General features: G+C 43.1%; 1 protein-coding gene across 10 annotated transcripts in view; it reads left to right on the forward strand.

The window, feature by feature from the left end:
- The window catches only part of GABRA5 (gamma-aminobutyric acid type A receptor subunit alpha5), an 80,647-nt gene extending 60,162 nt beyond the window's left edge, over positions 1–20,485 (forward strand). For all 10 annotated transcript variants that reach the window (XM_074965564.1, XM_074965544.1, XM_074965514.1 and 7 more), the window contains 4 exons: positions 2,739–2,882; positions 15,346–15,498; positions 17,144–17,355; positions 19,065–20,485. In XM_074965564.1, the coding sequence (XP_074821665.1) occupies positions 2,739–2,882; positions 15,346–15,498; positions 17,144–17,355; positions 19,065–19,367 (812 nt within the window). In that variant the 3' untranslated portion in view covers positions 19,368–20,485. The remainder of the gene's footprint in view (positions 1–2,738; positions 2,883–15,345; positions 15,499–17,143; positions 17,356–19,064) is intronic.
- Positions 20,486–22,920: the final 2,435 nt, after the last annotated feature.

The following is a 22,920-nucleotide window of genomic DNA, read 5'->3' on the forward strand; positions in this document are numbered from 1 at the left end:
TGGTCCATGCTGCAGAGGAAGTCAAAACGCCCCAAGGTCTTTGCCAATATGACCTATGGGAAAATTTCTTTCTGACCCAAATCTGATGAGCTTGATCCTGAGCATGTGAGCAAGTCGGGTGAGCCAGGCATCTAAGAAGGAGGATTCTCTATACCACCACAGAGCACTCATCTGCCCTGTCTGGTTTCCCATCTCCAGCTGTGGCCAATCTCTGGTGCTTCAGAGGAAGGTGGAAAATAAAACCCAAACAAACCCAGAACTCATCTGGCCAATTGTGCACTGGGGGAACATAATCCTTCCTGACCCTTGAAACCCTGAAACATGAGATTTGGTTATATTCATTGTCTTAGTGCAAAGCTGAAAGTGTTCTGAGCATGTTGAGGGCAATAGAGGCACTCCTATTCTCCCCATGTTCCATGGAGGAAGGGGGAATTCATAGAACCAGAGCTTCCAAGGCCACAAGGGACCCACCAAGACCACCCAGCCTGATCTCCCCTCTGCCTCCCGCTGACAGAGGCTGCAGAACTTCACCCAGAAGCCAGATGAAAGTATGTGTTACGGAATAGGTCATGTCTTAAAGACTCCAAGGGATGATGAGTCCAGCCCCGCCCCTGGTAAGCTGTTTCAGTATTTAATTACCCTCACCACTAGGAAATCATGCGTTATTTCAAGGTTGAATTTGTCTAACTTTAACTTCCAGACAAAATCTTGTTAGGCCCTTCTCAGCAAAGCTGAAAATCCCCCACTCTCAGATCATTGTCCATGTGTGAGTACCTGTGCACAGTGATCAAAACACTTTTCAACCTTCTCTTCAATGAGTTCAGCTCCTTAAGCCTCACATTAGAAGCCTTGTTTTCTAGGCCCTGGACCATTCTTACAGCCCTTCTTTGAACTCTCTGTAGTATTTCCACAACCATAATAATAATAATAATAAAACCACCTAGCTCTTATATAGCACTTTTCCCATCACTAGATCTCCAGGCACTTCACAAAGGAGGTCACTATCATTATCCCCATTTTACTGATGGGGAAATGAGCGAGGTGAAGTGACTTGCATAAGGTCACCCCACAGGCCAGTGACAGATCTGGAAATAGAACCCAGATCTCCTCAGTCCCAGTCCAGTGCTCTGTCTACTAGGCTACACTGCCTCCCTCTAAACAAGAGTAGGGTGCACCGTTCCCGGAGGCACTGCCATACCAGGCTGATGTGTGGAGTGGATGGAGCAAGCTGCTAGCCCATATTCTTGAAGTGTGGACCCCAGAATGGGATATAGTATTCCAGTAGCAGTCTCACCAATGCTGTGTATGAGTCTAGATCCCTTCCCTACTTCTATATGATATTCCCCTTTTTGCCACACTATTGCACGGAGAGCTCATGCTCAGGTGATTGTGAACAATGATCCCTAAGTCCTTCTCTGAGTCCCTGCTTTCCAAGACAGGCTACCAGCTTTAGAAAAACAAGGCTTGAAACTTGTTGAAGATGGGATACAGGATCCTTGAAGCTAACACCACCTGTTTTCCCTGTTATCTTTCAACTGTGTGCTTGGATGTTCTTAAATCTGAGAAGCTATTGTGCTGCAACCCTGCACAGACCCTATTCTTACATTATTACAAAGCATTTCCATGTCTGCCACACCTGCATTTTGCGCTCTCTTTGCAAGGAAATTGATGTCCTGGTCATTAGTTTTTCCAGAGGATTTGGTAAAACAGTCTCTGGCTCCTTGCAACCTCATTGCCACCGCTAAACATTCAAAAATCATAAAGCAGGCACCCCCAAAATAAAGAGATTTTCTTAAAAAAACACAGCTTTTTAAAAAATTTGCCTCCTGCTTTTTAAGACTATAGGGCTGTTGTTTTCAAGCTTTCCTTTGCAACCACAGGGGCTTGAAACTTTTTTTAAAATGTGAAAGCTGAGGTTCTCGTAGAGTAACATGATCCAGGCACTGAGGCTTGAAGAAAAATAGTAAATATTGTGAGACTCACAATAAGTTCATGTGACTTGGCAACTCTGCCACTGCCTTTGATTCCTAGGGCCTCCAGCTAAAAAATAGTAGGCAGCGAGAACTCACATAAAACACACACTTGCACGCGCACAATTCAACCCTCTCCACACATGCAGACACATCAGCCTCCCCCTCCCACATGTGCACACACTCTCACCAACCCCAGCCAGGCATATACACCAGCCAGCACACCCCCATGCACATTTCACTCTTCCAGCCAAAATCTCCCTGAAATCAAATGGGCTGAAAGGATTATATTTGTAACTCCAATGTTCCAGCCTTTTACAAACCATCCCACACATCTGTTATGTCAGAAGGCTTCAACCTAATACTTTGTGAGCCGGACATATGGGAACATAGTTATATCATCTCTATTTGTTTCTCTTAACCTCTGTCACTCCTCTCTTTTTCCCCTTCTCCTTCCCAAAACTATATAATTTAAGGTTTCAGAGTAGCAGCTGTGTTAGTCTGTATCCGCAAAAAGAACAGGAATACTTGTGCCTTAGACTTAGAGACTAACAAATTTATCTGAGCATAAGTTTTCGTGAGCTACAGCTCACTTCATCTTTCCACTGAATGCATCCGATGAAGTGAGCTGAAGCTCACGAAAGCTTATGCTCAAATAAATTTGTTAGTCTCTAAGGTGCCACAAGTACTCCTGTTCTTTGTATAATTTAAGAGTCCACTAGGAAATTAATCTCTGTTTTAACCTGTCATCTTTATTTCCATTAACAGATGCTTACCCCAATTCCGAAGTGGTCTACGTCTGGACTAATAGCACCGCTACATCTGTGGTGGTTGCAGAAGATGGTTCACGACTTAACCAGTATCATCTGATGGGACAGACTGTAGGAACTGAAAACATCAGTACCAGTACAGGTGTGGTAGAATGCATCTTTCCACCACCGGTGTGGTAGAATGCATCTTTCCACCACCAGTTGCTAACAGGAAAAAGAGATGCAGTGGGAGATGCATACAGGTTCTTGGGTCTTTGGTGTGGGCACTAGGGAGATGCATATCACGTCTTGGCAACTGTACAGTAGCACCTCAGAGTTACCAACACCAGAGCTACAAACTGACCAGTCAACCGCACACCTCATTTGGAACCAGAAGTACACCATTAGGCAATAGGAGAGGCCAAAACAACAACAACAACAACAAAAATTCAGTACAGTGCTGTGTTAAACATAAACTACTAAAAATATAAAGGAAAGCAACATTTTTCTTCTGCATAGTAAAGTTTCAAAGCTGTATTAAGTCAGTGTTCAGCTGCAAACTTTTGTAAACTTTTGAAAGAACAACTATAATGTTTTGTTCAGAGTTACAAACAGCGCATATTTCAGAGCTATGAACAACCTCAGTTCCCGAGGTGTTCGTCACTCCGAGGTCCTGCTGTATTTGCTGAAATCGCAGCACTATTTCTGGCTTATTTCCCTGCTGGAGGAACAGCGCCAGGAGGCAAACACTGCCCACCCATTAGATCTGTACCAATTCTAGGTTTATAGTGATTTGCTTGATGAAACTGTTTGGGGGAGGGGGAAGAGGGAAGGTGGCAGCTGTTGCTGAGCTTTGCTGCGTGTCCTGGGTACCACGTGGCCAGAGAGGAGGTGCTAACCCCAAGGATTCCCATTTCCTCCATAACTGTAAGTGGAGGCACCAGATGTGGCAGCATTAGAGAGACAAAGAAGCTTTAATCCCAGCCCAGCCACCCACGTGAGGCCCCCCCCTTCCCTCCCTCGCCTCCTGCTTAAGGCTTCCATGTCAGGGCAGCCCTGTGCTTAGATGGGGGTGGGGGATACCTGGGAGGGTGAAGCCAGACCAGCCCTGACAGTTACATGGGTTCCACAGCACAGAGGCTTTAACAGGTTATATAATATACTTGTCTTGAGAGAATTAATGGAGTAGAGTCTAAGGGCTCCTATGATTGGAACCAAAAATATCCTGTCTTTAAACAAAGCCATCCCCTCCCCCCGTGGCTTCATTCACAGGGGGCTTTTAGAATGCAGATTTGAACAATGCTCTGGCAGAAATTAACACTAGTAAAGCACTGAGACATATTTATTGTGAGGACCTGGCACCTCCTATCACTGGCTATAAATGACAGGCTCTGAGGTCTAATTTGAGACCCTGAGGAGAAGGTGTAAACCAGATTGGTAACCTGTGCTATCCTTGGAAGGGATATTTAGGGCACTTTACCATGCACACAACCCCCTTATCCCCAACCTCTCTCACCCACACACACACACACAATCACAAAGGTTGGTAGCATTAAGGAATGAAGGTGCTTAAGCTCTCTATTCAAAATTAAACAAACAAACAAACAAACAAACAAACAAACAGCCCTGTGGAAGGTGGGATCCACTCTGAGCCCAACTGGGCTTGTTGTTTACTCTCCAAACAATCCTAAAGCTAGGGCAACCTTGCATAGTACAAGACAACCACAAAGCAAAGTTATGCTCCGCTTTCCTCCAAAATTATGCTCCAATCATTCCCAACCCCTCCAATATCCATAAAACAGTTGCTAAATAAGCCAAGAGAATCAGCAGCCAGGATGTGCATGTAGAAAGAATCACAGTCGTTCCCCTAATAGCAAAGAGCCCCCTGGGGAAAGCAAGCTGCCTCTCATTAAAGAACAAAGACATGTTTCCTTACCAGTTCACCATCATAGCTGCATTGTTTTCTGCAATGAATGGCAGCTCCCCTCTTGCCTTCAAAACTACCAAGAAAAAGATCCAGAGGATGTATGGGGACATCTCCTAGAAACTCGCCCTGATCCCGGGAGAAATGAAAAATCCAAAGCAGGCAGTGGACACTCCAAGGTATCAGCTCTGGGCCACTTTCACGTCTCCGCTTTACCGTGGAAGGCACCTTGGACGCCTCAACCTAAGGAAACAGCAGAATCCTCGGAGGGATCAAAAAGTTTGTGCCCAGAAATCCCCTCCCCTCCCTAAGATTTAGGCTAATAAATTACGGTTTTCCAACGTCAAGAATTTTTTTAATGTCCCAGGTTGCATCTGGGCAGGCTGGATTCTGATTGCAGGGTGGATCGCAAAGAGCAGGACACAGATTGTAACCAGGGATTAGCAAAATACAAAAATCCGATTTTACACAGGGAAAGCATCAGTCAGTGATGGCTTTTCTGTACTTCATCAAGCTCACAGTAGGCTGGTAATCAGGGTTACTTGTGATCGGATGTTTAAGACATTTCTCCTTTGTACAGAACTGTTGAATGTGGGGGGTGGGGTTGTGGGGAGGGAGCGGAAGACGGAAGAATATTGCACAAATCCAACAGTTTGGATCCTTTGGATATATTTTGGACCACATGTCAAACTGCACAACCCCTCCAATTGCATGGGGGGAAATGTTTGGGTATATAAAAATTTTACACACCCTTTATGCTATCGCTTCAAGCGGATGCCTTTTAGAAAGAGGTAAAATCTGGATCTGCACCATAGAATCATAGAATCATAGAATATCAGGGTTGGAAGGGACCTCAGGAGGTCATCTAGTCCAACCCCCTGCTCAAAGCAGGACCAATCCCCAATCAAATCATCCCAGCCAGGGCTTTGTCAAGCCTGACCTTAAAAACTTCCAAGGAAGGAGATTCTACCACCTCCCTAGGTAATGCATTCCAGTGTTTCACCACCCTCCTAGTGAAAAAGTTTTTCCTAATATCCAACCTAAACCTCCCCCACTGCAACTTGAGACCATTACTCCTTGTTCTGTCCTCTTCTACCACTGAGAATAGTCTAGAACCATCATCTCTGGAACCACCTCTCAGGTAGTTGAAAGCAGCTATCAAATCCCCCCTCATTCTTCTCTTCTGTAGACTAAACATTCCCAGTTCCCTCAGCCTCTCCTCATAAGTCATGTGTTCCAGACCCCTAATCATTTTTGTTTCCCTTCGCTGGACTCTCTCCAATTTATCCACATCCTTCTTGTAGTGTGAGGCCCAAAACTGGACACAGTACTCCAGATGAAGCCTCACCAATGTCGAATAGAGGGGAACGATCACGTCCCTTGATCTGCTCACTATGCCCCTACTTATACATCCCAAAATGCCATTGGCCTTCTTGGCAACAAGGGCACACTGCTGACTCATATCCAGCTTCTCGTCCACTGTCACCCCTAGGTCCTTTTCCGCAGAACTGCTGCCTACCCATTCGGTCCCTAGTCTGTAGCGGTGCATTGGGTTCTTCCGTCCTAAGTGCAGGACCCTGCACTTATCCTTATTGAACCGCATCAGGTTTCTTTTGGCCCAATCCTCCAATTTGTCTAGGTCCCTCTGTATCCTATCCCTGCCCTCCAGCGTATCTACCACTCCTCCCAGTTTAGTATCATCCGCAAATTTGCTGAGAGTGCAAATCACGCCATCCTCCAGATCATTTATGAAGATATTGAACAAAATCGGCCCCAGGACCGACCCCTGGGGCACTCCACTTGACACCGGCTGCCAACTAGACATGGAGCCATTGATCACTACCTGTTGAGCCCGACAATCTAGCCAACTTTCTACCCACCTTATAGTGCATTCATCCAGCCCATACTTCTTTAACTTGCTGACAAGAATACTATGGGAGACCGTGTCAAAAGCTTTGCTAAAGTCAAAAAACAATACATCCACTGCTTTCCCTTCATCCACAGAATCAGTAATCTCATCATAGAAGGCGATTAGATTAGTCAGGCATGACCTACCCTTGGTGAATCCATGCTGACTGTTCCTGATCACTTTCCTCTCGTGTAAGTGCTTCAGGATTGATTCCTTGAGGACCTGCTCCATGATTTTTCCGGGGACTGAGGTGAGGCTGACTGGCCTGTAGTTCCCAGGATCCTCCTTCTTCCCTTTTTTAAAGATTGGCACTACATTAGCCTTTTTCCAGTCATCTGGGACTTCCCCCGTTCGCCACGAGTTTTCAAAGATAATGGCCAATGGCTCTGCAATCACATCCGCCAATTCCTTTAGCACTCTCGGATGCAGCTCGTCCGGCCCCATGGACTTGTGCACGTCCAGCTTTTCTAAATAGTCCAGTCTTACTGGATCCTACTGATTTTTGCACTCAGCTCCCCACGTTCTGCCTGAAGAAAAACATACTCTGCTAGTTAGATTGCACCAAAAAAATCTTGGAATCTGGCACATTTTAGCACTGGCATGCTGCAAAAAACCTGATCCTCCTAATCTTGGCACTCAAGCCCCCAAATTCTACTGGCTACACAGAGAACAGGGCTGCCACAAAAAAATTCCCCATGTAACAGTGTTGCAAAAAACCAGAACAAAGCCCCAGTACTTCCACTTCCTACATAAAGAACACAGCCAGCCACTTGTATGTATCGAAATATTCCTGCAAATAAACAAATAAAGAGAGAACAAGTCCAGCCACTTCTGTTGCACCAAAGATCTTGGATTTTTGCACATTGCAGCACCACAGCACTACAAAAACCCAGACCCAAAACATAGATTGTGCTGGATTTTGCCAATTTTTGCACTCCTGCCCCAAATTCCAATATCTAAATACAGAACACAGCCAGCTGCTCTACCTGTACCAAAAAATTACAGACCCTGGTGTATCCTGAGGCACGTGTGGTCTGGTGCAACAACGACACAATAACACAGATCTAACATACCTGGATTCTGCCAGAACCTGCCATTTTCTTTTCACCCCAGGCCTCAGCCTACAAGTGTAGCCACCATTCTACCACTGGTAAAAGGGCCCTTGATGTATCCAGACTAATAGCATATGAAAAACATGTATCTGATGTCTGGATCACTGTTCCCTCTAAGCTGTGCGCGTGTGCACGCACACACAGAGCCTAAACCCCACGCACACGGCTAAACACCACGTGCACAAACATTTGCACAGAAGCACAAAAATCTGCACAGAAGAAATTTTTTATGCACACGGCCTGTCAAAAATTAGAGGGAACATTGGTCTGGATCCCACTGGAGCCTGCCAATTTTTAGCCATATTCTTTCTCCAAAATTCTATTATCTAAATGATTTTTTTTAAATGTAGCAACTTCTAATCCATCAAAAAATCTTAGCCAATGTCTCCTAAAGGATGGGCTGCATCGTGGGAAGGATGTAAATGGGTCATGGGATCGGTGTGGAGGAGAAGCCCGGGGCAGGGGAGTTGGAGAGTTAGCCTGCCCAGCACTTAACACTGCACAAGTAGCTTCTGTCTCATGGGACTGGGCCTAGCAACCCCCCTTTGGGTGTTGTGACCTGGTACACAGGGTCACAGTGCCACTCAAGTTTGACCTGGCTGCTCCTCTCCCATGACAGTGGAGTGGTCAGGCCATACCTGAGTGGTACTGCAAGGGATGGCATAGGTCAAACCTGAGTGGCACTGACACCAAATGGGCAGGTCGCAATGCCACTCACTCAAATATGTCCCAGCCGCCCCTCCATCAGGACAGAGTGATGCTGTGACCTTGTGTGCCAGGTTGCAACTCCCAGAGCAGGGAGTTAGGCCCAGCCCTGCAAGAAAGGAGTCATCACTGTGGGATGAGTGCAGAGCAAACTCTTCAAATACCAGACCCCCACACCTTGGGGCATTCCCTCTGCACCTCTCTGGGAGTAGGGTTGTGGTGCCAGGGTAGAGGATGCTGCTGCGGATGGTCAGAAGCCTCTCAGCAGGGTGAGGAGGTGGCGGTGGAGGAGGACACTGGCCTATGATTTTGCCCTCCCCCATTAAATTTGGATCCTGGATGGGTCGTAAAAAAATACAAAATGCAGTTGTTTGGTTGCCTTACTAAAATGTTTGGGAACCACTGATGTAGACCCTCTGCAACGTTGAACAGTTGCAGCACAAAATCACATAGCCAGCACTTGGATCCAGCTATATCAGCTTTAAGACCAAAAATTCTACCAGCTAAGTACAGAAAAAATGCAGCAGCTCCATTTATTCTTTATTATTAATTATTTCTTATGATTATTGATGTTGAGAATGGCATCCCACTGTTATAGGCTCTGTACAACCATGTAACAAAAAAACAGTTCCTGTCCCAAAGAGCTTAAGTCTTAGAGGGAAATCCTGGCCCTACTGAAGTCAATGGGAGTTTTGCCATTGACTTCAGTGTGGCCAGAATTTCACTCTAAGTATAATGCTAGAGCCAACAGGTGGATACAATAAATGGCTGGGATGAGCACAAGGTAACAATGAGACAATACCAGTCAGCATAATAAGTAGTGGTCACAGAGCATCAGCTTCCCTCCATCCCCAGTTGAGTTTTTTGCAGGCATTGTGGCTGCTGAGAAAATGCAAATTTCATGGGAAGCTTCCTCCATGTGTAAGAGCAGTGCGAAAGAGTGTACTGTCCCTTTAAGGGACAGTACGAAGCCAACAGCTGCCCCCCACCCCAATGCCCTCAAGCTGGGAAAGGGAACTGACTGCTACCCCCGTCTCGAGAAATGAAGGTGGGGCATACTTGCAGTGCCAAACTGGACCACAAGGGGCATGTGGGGATAACCCACACCTTTACAGGCAGCATGGGAGAAAGTGCAGAGGTACTTATTGGAAAACTGAACAATGGGCAAAACTGGCATCTTTGGTGGAGTGGACATGGGGGGACCAGTGTCTCAATACTATGTAAGAAATGACAGGTAGGGTGTGAATCAGCCATGACTGGCCTTTCAAATGAAAACAAGTACTTTGGGTTTTGTAATTTGTAATTTAAAAAAAAATGCAGCCAGGTGTAGAGCACCAAAAAGTCCTGCATACCAGGTGTGGGATTATCACAAATCAATGTGTATAGGAAATTATCCAGTTATAGGGATATGCTACCTCATTTTACAGCAGACCTTCTCCCAGCCCCTCTCCCCAGCACTCTTCCAGGACCCTTTTCACAAGAAAGTGAGAAGCCAGAAGAGAGCCCTTCCCTGGGCACAAGGGTTGAGACACTCTTTCAGGTAGATGGGTCCTGAGCTTTTTAGGGGTTTATAGGTCAAAGTGAAGAGCTTGAATTTATCTGGAAAGCCATAAGCAGCCAGTGCAGATCAGGGAGCACCTATTGTATGTGCTCAAAGAGAGCTACTCTGCTTACCAGGCAAGTCACCACATTCAGCATCAGTTTCAATCACTGGGTGGCTCTAAAGGGTTGCCACGTGTAGAGTACATCACAGTGGTCTTAGAGAGTGTTTATAGGAGCAGAAAACAGCACTAGATGGGCAGCTGCATGAGGAGGAGCCAGGCAGGCTTCTTAAATTGCACCGCTCTTCTCCTGCCCCAACAAGGTGAAGAGTCTTTCTACACTGGGGGCAGCAGTGTGGCAGTTTCCCCACTGCTCTTCCTCCAGACTCTGCTGGCTTCTCCCAGCTACTGTAACCACTTCCGCACGGGGACCATTAGAGACAGAGGCAGCCTTTACACCTCAGAATAGTATCAGCAGTCACAGGTAGCCGGAACTATTGTACCCTCACAGCCTCATACCACACTGCGAGCTTACACAAATTGGGGTTAGATGCCAGATCTCTGATATGGCAGGTCCACATCTCAGGCTTGGTCTGCACAACACAGTTTTGCCGCATAGTTCTGTTGGTCAGGTGTGTGAAGAGGTGTGAGCCCTGACTGACATAGGTGTGCTGGTAGAAGTCCCTTTGGTAGATACAGTTGCACCAGCAAAACTGTCCTTTTGCTGGTACAGCTTATTTTGCACAGAGGGGCTGGAATGAATTATACTGGTGCAAAGCACAGTTTTGCTGATATAAACTGTACCCACAGTAAGACCATTTTGGCAGCATAACATACCAGTATAGCTATATTAGCAAAACCATAGACAATTAACCACACTGTGTCTCACAAATAATCTGCCTATTCTAACTACTCAGCTGTGCTGTCTGTAAAATATGGCCATACATGCACGTGTAAGATAGCTTCACTGTGTTATGCATCCTCCTTTAGAGCTGGTCTGCAGAGGATAACAATCATTGCATGCTACCAAATATAATATCTGTAGTTAGACCTTTAGCTCAAGTGGTAAAGGTCTATGCTGCACTTGTCTCTGAAGAAAATACATTTTGGGGGCATGGCCAAAAATGCCAGGATCTGGCAGAATTCAGCAGTTTTATCACATGATTAAACCAATCTATACTAGAATAAGAGTGGCTCTACTTGTCCTCTATTTGGAGGGTAAAGTTGTAAGTGTGGAGCAAATATTAGCTGGATCGAATTGTAGGATGTGGTTGTTGAAATTGCGCACCAGAGTGTGTCAGGATCTTGGTTTTTCTGATGGAGTAGGAGGTCAACAATAATCTATATTTGGGTAGAGGGATTTGTACTTTGGGAGGCCAAAAATTGCCTGGATTCAGGTGCCCTATACAGGTTTTTGCAGCAGTCTTGTGCCAGGACTGGTCAGGTTCTAGATTTGTCTGGCATATTAGGAGAGGAGCTATGGACTGTCTGTTTTGGCAGTGCATTGTGGGGTCTTGAGTCCAAATATCAGCAGGATCTGATAGGTCCCAGGGATGGCACAGGGATGGATGCAAAGAGATCTAGAATGTATTGGTGCAGTCAGAGCAGCTGTATGTATTCTCTGTGTAGATGGTGGAATTTGGAGTCTTGTGTGCCAAAATGAGAAGGATCCAGCTTGATCTATGTCAGGATTGTCACACAGAGGCAAAATAGACACCAGTAACAACTTAAAAATAAAATAAAAAAATTTTAAAAAATAATTAATTAATTTTAAAAGAAGACTGGCGCCAACATTTAGTAAAGACGTGCAGCTATAGTCTTCACACAGTGCCACCTAGTGACTAAACATTGTAATACAGTTTAAACTTTCCATCAGCTCTGCCTCTTTATTTTTTCTTTTCTGCATTTTAACAATTTCTAAAACTTTTTTTTTCAAACTTACTTTTCTCAACATACATCTGTCTGTCACTCATCTCTAAATCATACTGTTTTTTTTCAACTATATGGCCAGAATGAGTAACACTTGGTGGCTAGGCTGACTTCTATTTACAAGGGTTGTCTCTGGCAAGTCTGGAATAGGTGAATCTTTTTCTCCTAATTCCACACCTGCACTTTGTAGAGTTTATTCAGTGGATTGTTCATCCTCTAGAACAAACTGATGATGTTGACGGTTTCTGTTGACCTCTCCATGGTCTGTCTCAATACTGTATAATCAGGGCGAGGTATTCTTTTCCTTTACAACAGCTGGAGTTCTCCATCCTTCTACTCTATCCACTTTGACACAAACGGGCAATTCTATGAGTGCATCCGATGAAGTGAGCTGTAGCTCACAAAAGCTTATGCTCAAATAAATTTGTTAGTCTCTAAGGTGCCACAAGTCCTCCTGTTCTTTTTGCCGATACAGACTAACACGGCTGCTACTCTGAAACCTGTCATCAGTTATAAAAGTGTTCATAAGCTTTTTCTGCTTGTTGATCTGATTTGGCTACTTTTTTCAGGTCTGGCCACTCTGGGGCTAGATTGTTTTCCAGGGTTGGAACAGTCCTGAGTTGCCTTCCCATCAGGAGCTGGGTAGGGCTATAGCCAGTAGCTACTAACAGTAGTGACTTGTTGCTCAGTAGAGCAAGGAATGGATCTTCCTGCTTCAATATTTTCTTGGATATCTGTACAGCCCTCTCAGACTCTCCATTTGCTTGTGGGTAATGTGGGCTGCTAGCGATCAGTTCAAAACCACATTTGGTTTGGAATGACTGAAGTTTAGTTGTGGTGTGTTGTCTGTCACTAGTTGTTCTGATGTACCAAAATTGGCGAATGTGCTTGTTATTTCTTGATAACACTACAATTTGTTGTATCTTTCAAATATATTATTTCAATATATCTAGAAAAATAATCCACTACAACTAATGATGTCCTCTAAATTCGCACAAATCTGGTGTTAGCCTTTTCCAGGGTCTGTCTGGTATAGGTGTTGTTATTCGAGTCTCCTCGCACACATGTATCTGTAAAAAGTTCTCACATGCACATTCACTTGCCAGGCACTCCTTTTCATTCTATGCATATAATTTTTCTTCTTCTGTAAGTGTATGAGGGCAGAATGCAATTGGCTTCCATTCAGATCCATGTAGATGCAATAACGCACCACCGAGGCCATAGCTACTGATACCTGCACTGACCATTGTAGAATTTAACTACCTCAGTTCTAAAGATAATTTCTTTGCCCTTTGGAAGGCAGTCTCCTGATTTGGGCCCCAGAGTCAGGAAGTATTGGACCTTAGTTGTTCATTCAGTGGTTTTGTCACTGTAGAAAAGTCTTGCAGCTATCAACCATGATAGTTTACCATCTCCAGTATGTGTCTCAGTTCTGGTACGTTTGTTGGTGCATTCAGTTCTCTAATTACTTTTACTTTCTCGGGGATAGGACTAATTCCATCTTTGTTTATTAACTGGCCCAAAAATTAACTTTGGAAAACACACTTTTCTTTATTTAGCTTGAGTCAGGACTCAGTGGTTTAGGTCAGGACTTCACTGAAGATTTTGTTATGTTCTTCCATTGATGTGTTGTCCCTAAAAAGGACGACCCCATTTATGTTCTCTAATAGCTTTGCCATCTTTCTTGGGAAATTTTCAGGAACACTAGTAATCCTGAAATGCAATCTTTGAAAGCAAAATGTCTCAAATGGTGTAATGAATGGAGTCAGTTTAGCTCTTTCTCTCTGGCTAAATGAAATTGCCAATTTTTGTGCATTTACAGCATTTGCCTCCTTTATTTAAACAATCACCTCTTGTATTGTGATCTTTCCCACATTTTGTGCAGCTAGTCTGAAAAGTGTTTATATTTTGCCTAGGGCTCACCCCACATTGCCTTTGAGGATTGATTACAGTTGCTTTTTGCAGCCGTTCTCTATCTCCTATTGTGATTCTGTTTGTAAGTTACTTCCTCTAGGTTTCTTTCTGGTGGCCACTGACCTCTATTTGGATTTTTAATAGTCTCCAATTATCTTGCTATTTCTACTACTGTGTGAAGGGTTGAATCTTCCCTCATTTGCAGTTTCTCTGTCAGTCCCTTGTCTAAAATGCCAGTCAGTACTCTGTCTCTCATGTGCTCTTCCATTTTGTCTTCAATATCAGTTTTCTACCATGTCATACAAGCCTCTTATAAACAATTCCACAGACTCCCCAGGTTTTTGGACATGCTGGTAGAAACGGGCTCACTCATCAGCCACATTACATGGAGGTCATCAAGCACAGCCAGCATCAAAGTGTGGCTTTCCTCTTCAAAGGCGAACGATTTAAGGAGGGGTTCCACTTCCCTGCCCATAGCATAGACTAAGGAACATAACTGTACCAGACCCTTCTCCTTCTGGAGTTTAGTTGCAATGCAAAACGTGTAAATCGATCCTTCCAGTCAGGTCAGTCTGCTCCATCAAAGCTGAAGCTCTCTGGAGCATGAAGCTTAGGCACTTAGACAAAATTCTGCTGTTTCTATTGTTTTTGTTCAGAAACCATGTCCGATTAGTCAGCCAGAGATAGAGGCAAAATGGATGCTAGCAACAGCTACAACTTTATGGTAAAAAAGAATGTAGACTGTCTCCAGTGCTAGCTAAAGATAGGCTGCAGTAGTCTTCATACACCGCTGCCTACTGACAAAACAGCTCAAACTTTCCATCGCAATCCATGTCTGAGATCTAGGATTTTGCAGTGCTCTGGTGCTAGAGCATGCCAAATTGTGTGGTGCTCTAGGAGTGGTGGGAAGTATTCTGTGATAGTGGGGTGGAATGTCAGTGGGATCCAAATTCTAGATCCAGATTTTTGCAGTGCTGCATCACTGGAACATTCCATAGTTTAGACATGTTCAATGTAGTAGGAGTGTCTGGTCATGTTTCCTTAGTAGAAATCTGGAGGTTTGGCTGCAAAAATTGTCAGGATCAGGTTGGATCCTAGTAGCAGATCTTGTTTTTTGCAGCATTGTACTGCTGGAATGTGTTGGTTCTGGATCTATTTGATGCACTAAGACCAATTGGATTTACTCTTTATTTTGGTGGTGGAATTTGGGGCCCAGGACTCAAAAACTGGCCAGATCTAACAGAGTTCATGTCACCTATCCAAATTTCTGCAGCCTTGTGGCACTGGAACATGCCAGATTCTGAAACTTTTTAATACAGTAGGAGCAGTTCATTGTGTTGTTTAATTATGCAGTGTCATTCTGGAGGCATGTGAACAAACATCAGCAGGATGTATGTTCCGGATCCTGGTTTTTCCAGCATTGCAGAGCTAGGCTGCATGGAAGACCAGACATTTTTGGTGCAGTGGAAATGGCTGAGTGTGTTCTCTCATTCGGTGATGGAATTTGAGGACTTGGGCACAGAAATCAGCAGGATCCATCAGTTTCAGGCATGGTCTGACTTTTTCCCACCACTGCATTTTTCTCCTTCTAGGTGAATACACTATTATGACTGCACATTTTCACCTGAAAAGAAAGATTGGTTATTTTGTCATCCAGACATACCTTCCATGCGTTATGACCGTGATCTTATCGCAAGTGTCCTTTTGGCTAAACAGAGAGTCTGTTCCTGCTAGAACTGTCTTCGGTGAGTATTTCACTTCTTTGTGGTGGTTATGAAAGGATTGTCTTACTCAAAGGGGTGACTGTGTAAGGAAATAATAGTTTACTATGATCTATTTCTATTCCTGGTGATTTCAGTTCCCCCTGCTTCTGAACCAATTTAAACCATAGGCTCTCTTCCTACCATGTTTCCAAGTCCTTTGATTCAGCACTGACGAAAATTACACAAGAATTAAGTGTGGGTGGGTGAGGGAAGAGGGAAGAAGAAATAAAATCTGTGTGTTTTTATTTTAATGGGGGAGGGGTTAATAGATCTCTAGACACAGCAATGAAAACACTGATTTCTCTTCAAAAGTTTTAGTGTGTCTGTGTTTCAAGGTGCTGATCTAGATGAATCATAAAAGAGGTTAATTAGTGCCAATTAATTTGTATGGATGATAATAGGGGTATTATTATCATCAATACAAATTAATATAATTACTCATTTACAAACTGTATCCATATTACAGAATGTTTAATAGGTAAAATCCTTTTGGGATCGCTAAACAACTTGAATTATCACAAGAAGATTGCTTGTAAGCAGGAAGTAAACACCCAAGACTGATGCACTACGAAAACGCAGTGGCAGGGAAAGGGAGGAGTGCAAAAATCAGTTTTGTCCAAAAAACAGTTTTCCCACTAGTAACAGGGAGCCAAATCTTGCTATTGATTTTTATACAGAACTCTCCACTGACATCAGTCAGGCATTTTGCTTTAAAATCAGTAGTATGAGATGGGCCAAGACAACACAGAGACTACCTACCATGATGCCAAAGGATTGGGGACCTACTTCCATTCTGTTACACCTTTTAAAATCCCGTGATATCAGTGGAAATTTGGGATTTACAGAGGTGTAACTGACAGTAGAATTTACTCCTTTGAGTACAAACTGGAAGGCGAAGACTTTTCTGAGTGGAATCAGTAACAATTTTGTTATTAATATCAGTGGCAGCAGGATCAGACACCTACAATGGTTGGAAATTAATTATTGAAAATAATTTATGCTGGTTTTTTTATCTCTGAATATTGAAATCTTGCCTTATTACTGCAGTTACTGCTAATTAGTTTAGTTATTACAATCCTAGTAAAGTGACTTCCAAGTTTCTCTTTATTACCTGTGATAATTGTTAGGTTGTTCTACAAAGTTCATGCTCTATATTGGCTGAAATCCAGGAGGAAAAAGATTATAGGATTTACATGGATCTTTCCACAAACATATCCCTGCAAGTATTAGAAAGTCCAAAGATTACAATAATTCCTCAGTACACGGATAGCAGATTTTGTAGTGTACTTCTTTATAAATGAGGGCTGCTATAAACGTACCACATATCAACATGAATGAATAAAATAAGTAAGATTCTGATTAACACCACTAATCTTTATGCATACAATTTTTAAAATGTTCTTTCAATATGTAGAAATTGAAGATGAGCTGGGTGCCCCAGAAGTCAGAAATAAGGTCCTCAGGGCAGGGACCTTGTTTTTCTATTGATCACCAAAGTACCATGCACTTCTAAAATGTTATATAAACAGTTATTTCCTTACGACTGCTTAGGCATCAGGGCCTAAGTCACAAAACATTCCAAGTCTTGTGCAGAACCCTAAACTTAACTTTTTTTTTCTTTTTAAAGGAGTAACTACAGTCCTTACCATGACCACCTTAAGTATCAGTGCCCGCAACTCCTTGCCAAAAGTGGCCTATGCGACTGCAATGGACTGGTTTATAGCTGTGTGTTACGCCTTTGTATTCTCTGCGCTGATTGAATTTGCAACAGTCAACTATTTTACAAAGAGAAGCTGGGCGTGGGATGGCAAAAAAGCTTTGGAAGCTGCAAAAATCAAGGTTCTCAATTTATACTTTTTGAATGACTAGAATAAGAATCAGTTACCTTGCACAGCACAAATAACTGACTGTACAATTTGCCACTGCTCCATAAAAATGGATTTAATTCACTCATGTCACACTGTCACTGCTCTTCAGATGATAACTTGCAGGGCATGCTGGGTTTTTTTTAATGCATATGCTGTTGGGTAGAATAGGAAACATTCATCTCTACCGTGCATATGAACTGATCTGTGTTTGGAAGTATGACTGCGAGGGAGTTAAATGTATGTTACAACTAGAGCTGGGTAAAACTTTTGGGGCAAATATTTTATTCACTGAAAATGCAATTTCAAGTTGACCAAAACTGTTCACAAATTCATTCTGAATTAGGCAAATAGTTTCAGCTGAAAAAAAAATCAAAACACTTTGTTTCATTGTCTTCAAAACAAGCATGTTTTCATTTCAGAACCATGTTCCCTTTCAAAATATGCTTAGTTTTTTTAAAAAAGGTTAAAAAGAACCCCAAACTTTTTTCATTTCACTGATAGCATCTACTATTTTATTTTTTGCATCAACCTGAAATCATTTTTTTCCTACAGTCCCGACGCCAATACGAAAAATCAGTTACAGCTTTAATAGCTCTAATTACTATGGATTTTGTTCAGTGAAATTAAGAATTTAAACAAAGGTAGCATAAAATTAATATAGACAGTCCATTCCTGCTGTTATTGAATCAGTGGGAAAACTCGCATTGAGTTCAGTGAATCTGGATCCCATAATAATCATCATAAATGCAACACAAACAAAAAAAGAGTATGAAACCATGAACTTTTCAACTGCAATATAGCCAGAGTTATTACAAATGTAGGCCCTGTGTGCAAATACTGAGACTATTTAATGCTTACAAGCATAACTTTATTCACAGGAGTAATCCTGTCAACTTCATTGAGACTACTCCCATGTGAAAGTTACATGTATAAGTATTTTCAGCATCAGGACTTTACTGGGAACTTCGGTGACTATTGTCAGGAATAAGGGCTATTCTAATGATTTTTTTCAAATGATCCCATAAAGAAAAATCCTATTTGCAGGCAATATACCTTACATCAACCCCCTGTGAAATAACTAAATACCAAGCCAAAAGCTACAAAGGACCCCAGGCCTCTCCACATGTTGTTTCCTTTTGTCAGTGATGTGATGTTAGTGACTTGGCAGCCATCCTGGAACCCTGGGACATCACCAGTAGCTAAACTTTTCTTTTTCATGGTTTTTAAATTTACTTGTGCAAACCCAGGGTAGTGTTTAATTTGTAATGAAAAAGGTGCCTGGGTTCAAGCAATTGCATGCTGGGGCTCAACCAGTTTTTTTCCACTTTCAGACCTAATGCAGCAAGCACAGAGGTGCTGGGGCTCAGCCCTGGCAAGCGTGGCACAATTTAAGCACTGACCCAGGGCGAGGATCACATTGATAAAGGATTCTGCTCATTGACATGCTAATCTGAGACCCAGTCCTGCAGGCCTTGTTCAGCATTCACTGATGTCAGTGGAAGTTTTGTCTGAGTAAGGGCAGCAAGATCAGGACATAAACAGTTCGTTGGGATTTGAAATGAGAACAGCTAGTGAACAGTTTATGTGATTGACGACTAAACTGACATTTTTGTTTAATCCCTGAGAACATGTTTTCACCTGCCTTCTACACTAAATGGCATTTCCTTATTTATATTACAGAGAAAAGAGCGTCAATTACTAGGAAACAAATCAATTAATGCTTACAGTGCTGGAAGGACAGCCCCCATACCAAACGTACCAAAGGACTCAGCCCCGTCAGTCATCTCAAGCGCTGCAACTGTTGCAGTGAAATCTGCAGAAGAAAAGCCTGCTGAAAGCAAAAAGACTTATAACAGCATCAGTAAGATTGACAAAATGTCCCGAATAGTTTTTCCAGTATTGTTTGGAACTTTTAATTTAGTCTATTGGGCCACGTATTTGAATAGGGAACCCGTTATTAAAGATGCTACTTCTCCAAAATAAACTGAAGGACTCCAAAACCACACGTGAGCCATATTAATAAAGCAAACGCTACCATGGAGAATATGAAGTCCAGAAATCTTTCTATACTTGAGCAATATTCTTCAGGAAGTTTTTGCATGTTTAATAATATGTACAAATAATATTGCCTTGATTGTTTCTACATGTAACATCAGATGTTTCAGAGACAGTGACATTAATAATTACAGCCACCGATCTTTTTAGAAGAACAGAAGTGAAGACATAGAACATGGCTTCTATGCTGCACAGTATCTTACACTGATAGTTTATAAATAAAGTAAGTTATATTTTTAACTGTTCAAGTGTATTACATATCTGAAGTTTTTATATGTCCAATGTACATCATACATACTTAGGCGTAACCTATATTTTACAGAAATGCTCCATTATTGTCATCTGATAGGGTACAGTGAATAATGCAGGTTGTAAATGTAATAATTCTCATGTAGAGTCACATTCCACCACCCTTACTCTCTCCAAGTAGCACCTTATTCCACAACTAACCCCATCAATCCAGATTCTCAGCCAGTAGAAATTGACATAGTACCTAGTGCTGAATGGAACTATGCTAATTTACACCACCTGAGAATCTGGGTCATAGATTTTTGTGGGACTGCTTGAGGAGCAAGGTGCTACTCAATGTAAATAAAGGTGGTAGAATCTTATGCTTGTGGGGGGAGAGAGTCAGTTTTTTCACACTCCAACTACATTTTTCTCTGGTAATTCTCATTGTTTATTGCAAAACTTAGGCATGCATTGCACAAAAGTATCTTTAAAAATAGACTAAGAACATACTGTGCAGATAAAACATTAATGTCCTTAACATATACTTCCATTAGGGTAACATAACCAGAGTTTGGCCAACATCTTCCATTGAAGAAGATGATGTTGTATGAACAAAGATGCCTCTGAAATAATCATTATTTCTTATTCCCAAAAACAAGAAAACAATCACCCAACACAAAAAAGGTTGCCAGAGAAAGAAAACCACTCTTCATGACAGCCGGGTCTTCCAGAGACAATACGGGCATTTTGGTCTTTGCCAGAAACTTTTCAATAACCTCCTTGCTGCTGCCCATGTGTTTTGCTTCAACCATGAATAAGAAAGTGTAATTTGAGTTTTCAACTTTTTTTTAGAAGTCTGGCATGACTGCTCCATTGCTCCAGTAGCTTTTGTAATTTAATCTTAATGTTTAAATAAAAAAAAATGCATTCAATACTTGGTTGCAAAATGTCCTCCATTTCTGGCTTATTGTTTTGGGAAAACTTTGTCATACTGAATTTTTAGCTTTAAGTCAACTAAGGACCTAATCAAGCAAACACACAGAAATAATGTTGTGGATACGAGTCCTCTCACTGATGCCAGTAGAGCTACTGACTATGTAAATACAGTTATTCATGACGTGGCAATGTTTGCAGAATCAGGCCCTGAGTCCATTCTGAATGTGTGTGTTGGGGAGCTCTGCCCAACCCGTACTGCAGGCTTCTCCTTTCCCTACCAATTTTTGGCAAATCCTTTTTAAGGATTCTACTCCATAGAGAGGTAATGGACAGGCCAGGGGTTGGAGAAGTGTCTGGAGTTCTCTGGCTTCTTCCTCGTCTCTCCCCCATTTCACCACCCTAAAACTCCTGAAGGTAAACAGCAGATTATAAACAAAAGGGGTAGTAATTTTGGCTGCTCTACCATCCGTGTTGTAGGATCACATTTTTAGGGAGGTTCCAGGGTGAACTACAGGAACTGTGCTCTCTCAGAACCAGCAAGAGCCAACAGAGCCAAAGAGCAGAGTGGAAGCTATCAGAAAAACAGTGGAGAGGAAGATGGTCCAGTGGTTAGGGTGGTAGCCTGAAACGCAGGTGACCAGGATTCAATATCTTGCTCTGCTGTGTACTCTGCAGTGTTTTAACTGCAAAGATAGGGTGGTTTTAGTGGCTGGCCCTTGGCTCCTGCAAACGTCATGCATTTAAGGGGTCCTAGACATAAGGAGTACCTTGTTTCTTTCAGCATATAGCTGCAACCACTGGGGAGGAGGAAGGTGGAATGAAAGTGACATGTGCCCTCAATTCTTACTCTTCTGTGTTCCTTTTCAGTGTGGTCTTGTGCATCCTCTCTCCTGGTGCCCAATATTTTGAGCACCAGGTTGCTCTACTACATCTGGGATCAAAGGGAATGGAAGAACGAGTAGGATATTCAGTGAGTGGCAACTCCAGTGTTTCCTCTCCCTTATGTGGGTTATTCCTGTGCAGGAGTGAGTGGGGTCCAAAGAGGTCTTTTTGTTTTGGTGTGTTAATTCTTATGTTATAAAAAGAGGCTCAGTTTGATACTTTGGTGAAAGATGATTATTTTTAAATTATCCTTTCTTGGGCTCCTCACAATTACATTGAATGATCACTTACACTTTTTGGTTCTCATGCCTAAACTCAGTGCAAATACCTACCTCTCTGAGTACATTTCCTTAGATGAATAGTTGCCTTTACTTAGATGGAACTAGTCACATGCATAAAGTTGCTCAAGTGATCAAGTGTTTGCAGGACTGAGCCCTTTGCCTGGTTTCTTTTTAGTATAAAGTTTCTAGGAGTTTGGTTGATGTTTAAAATATATGGGTGGATGGGTGTGAACTGCATTCTCCTACCCCCTCTATGCTTTAGAGAGGATTTACCTCTAGAGAAAGGTAAGAAGTGTTTAATATTAGAATACTGGTGGGAGTGAGGGAGGAAATATCTTGGGGTCTGAGGACAAAGTCTTGTGCATTAAAAAGAGAATATGTACAAGGACAAAAACAATTAATAACCACACCATAGGGGAGAGAGAAATTAACAGGGACTGCCTACAGTGGTGTTTAATCTATTAGTGACTGAAAGAAAATTAGGAAAGTTTATGGATGGTGCTAAGTCATTGAGAGTTTGAAGAATTGCAAGAACCTCTAAATGGACAGATGAAATTTACACTTGGGAAACTTTAAAATAATACACCTTGGAAAAAAGCTCAAACTTTTCATATAGGCTGATGGGCTGTGGTGTAAGGTTAGAACACTAGCCTGGGGCTCAAGAGAGCAAGGTTCTGTTACTTCATCTTCCCCAGACTTCCTCTGTGACAGAGATCCTCAAAATGAGGGGTGCACCCCCCCTAGGGGAGACATTAGGAATGTTTGGGGGGGGCATGGCAGGCCCTGGGCCACCCCCTCTGGGGGTGGGGAGGGAGGACCACCCAGCCTCGCTCCTCCCCCAGCTCTGCTTTGGCCCCACTCCAGTTATGGCCCCTGACCACAGCCCAGCTGCAGCTCCACCTCCAGCCTGGCCCTGGTCCCAGCCCTAGGCCCACCCCAAGCCCAGCCGCACCCCCTTGCTGTGGCTCCATTCCCAGATTTGTCCTCAGACTCATCCCCAGCCCAGCCTCAGCCCCTGGTCTTGGCTCCATTCCCAGCCCCTGGCTCCAGACCTGCCCCCAGCTGCAGCCCCAGCCTCTTCCCCTTACCCCTGTCCACTTCCACCCCTGGGAGCCCCAGCCCTGGCTCCAGCGGGGGAACAGGGGTAAGGA

The sequence above is a fragment of the Natator depressus genome, chromosome 1 (assembly GCF_965152275.1).
Source record: "Natator depressus isolate rNatDep1 chromosome 1, rNatDep2.hap1, whole genome shotgun sequence".
In the NCBI taxonomy this organism is placed as follows: domain Eukaryota; kingdom Metazoa; phylum Chordata; order Testudines; family Cheloniidae; genus Natator; species Natator depressus.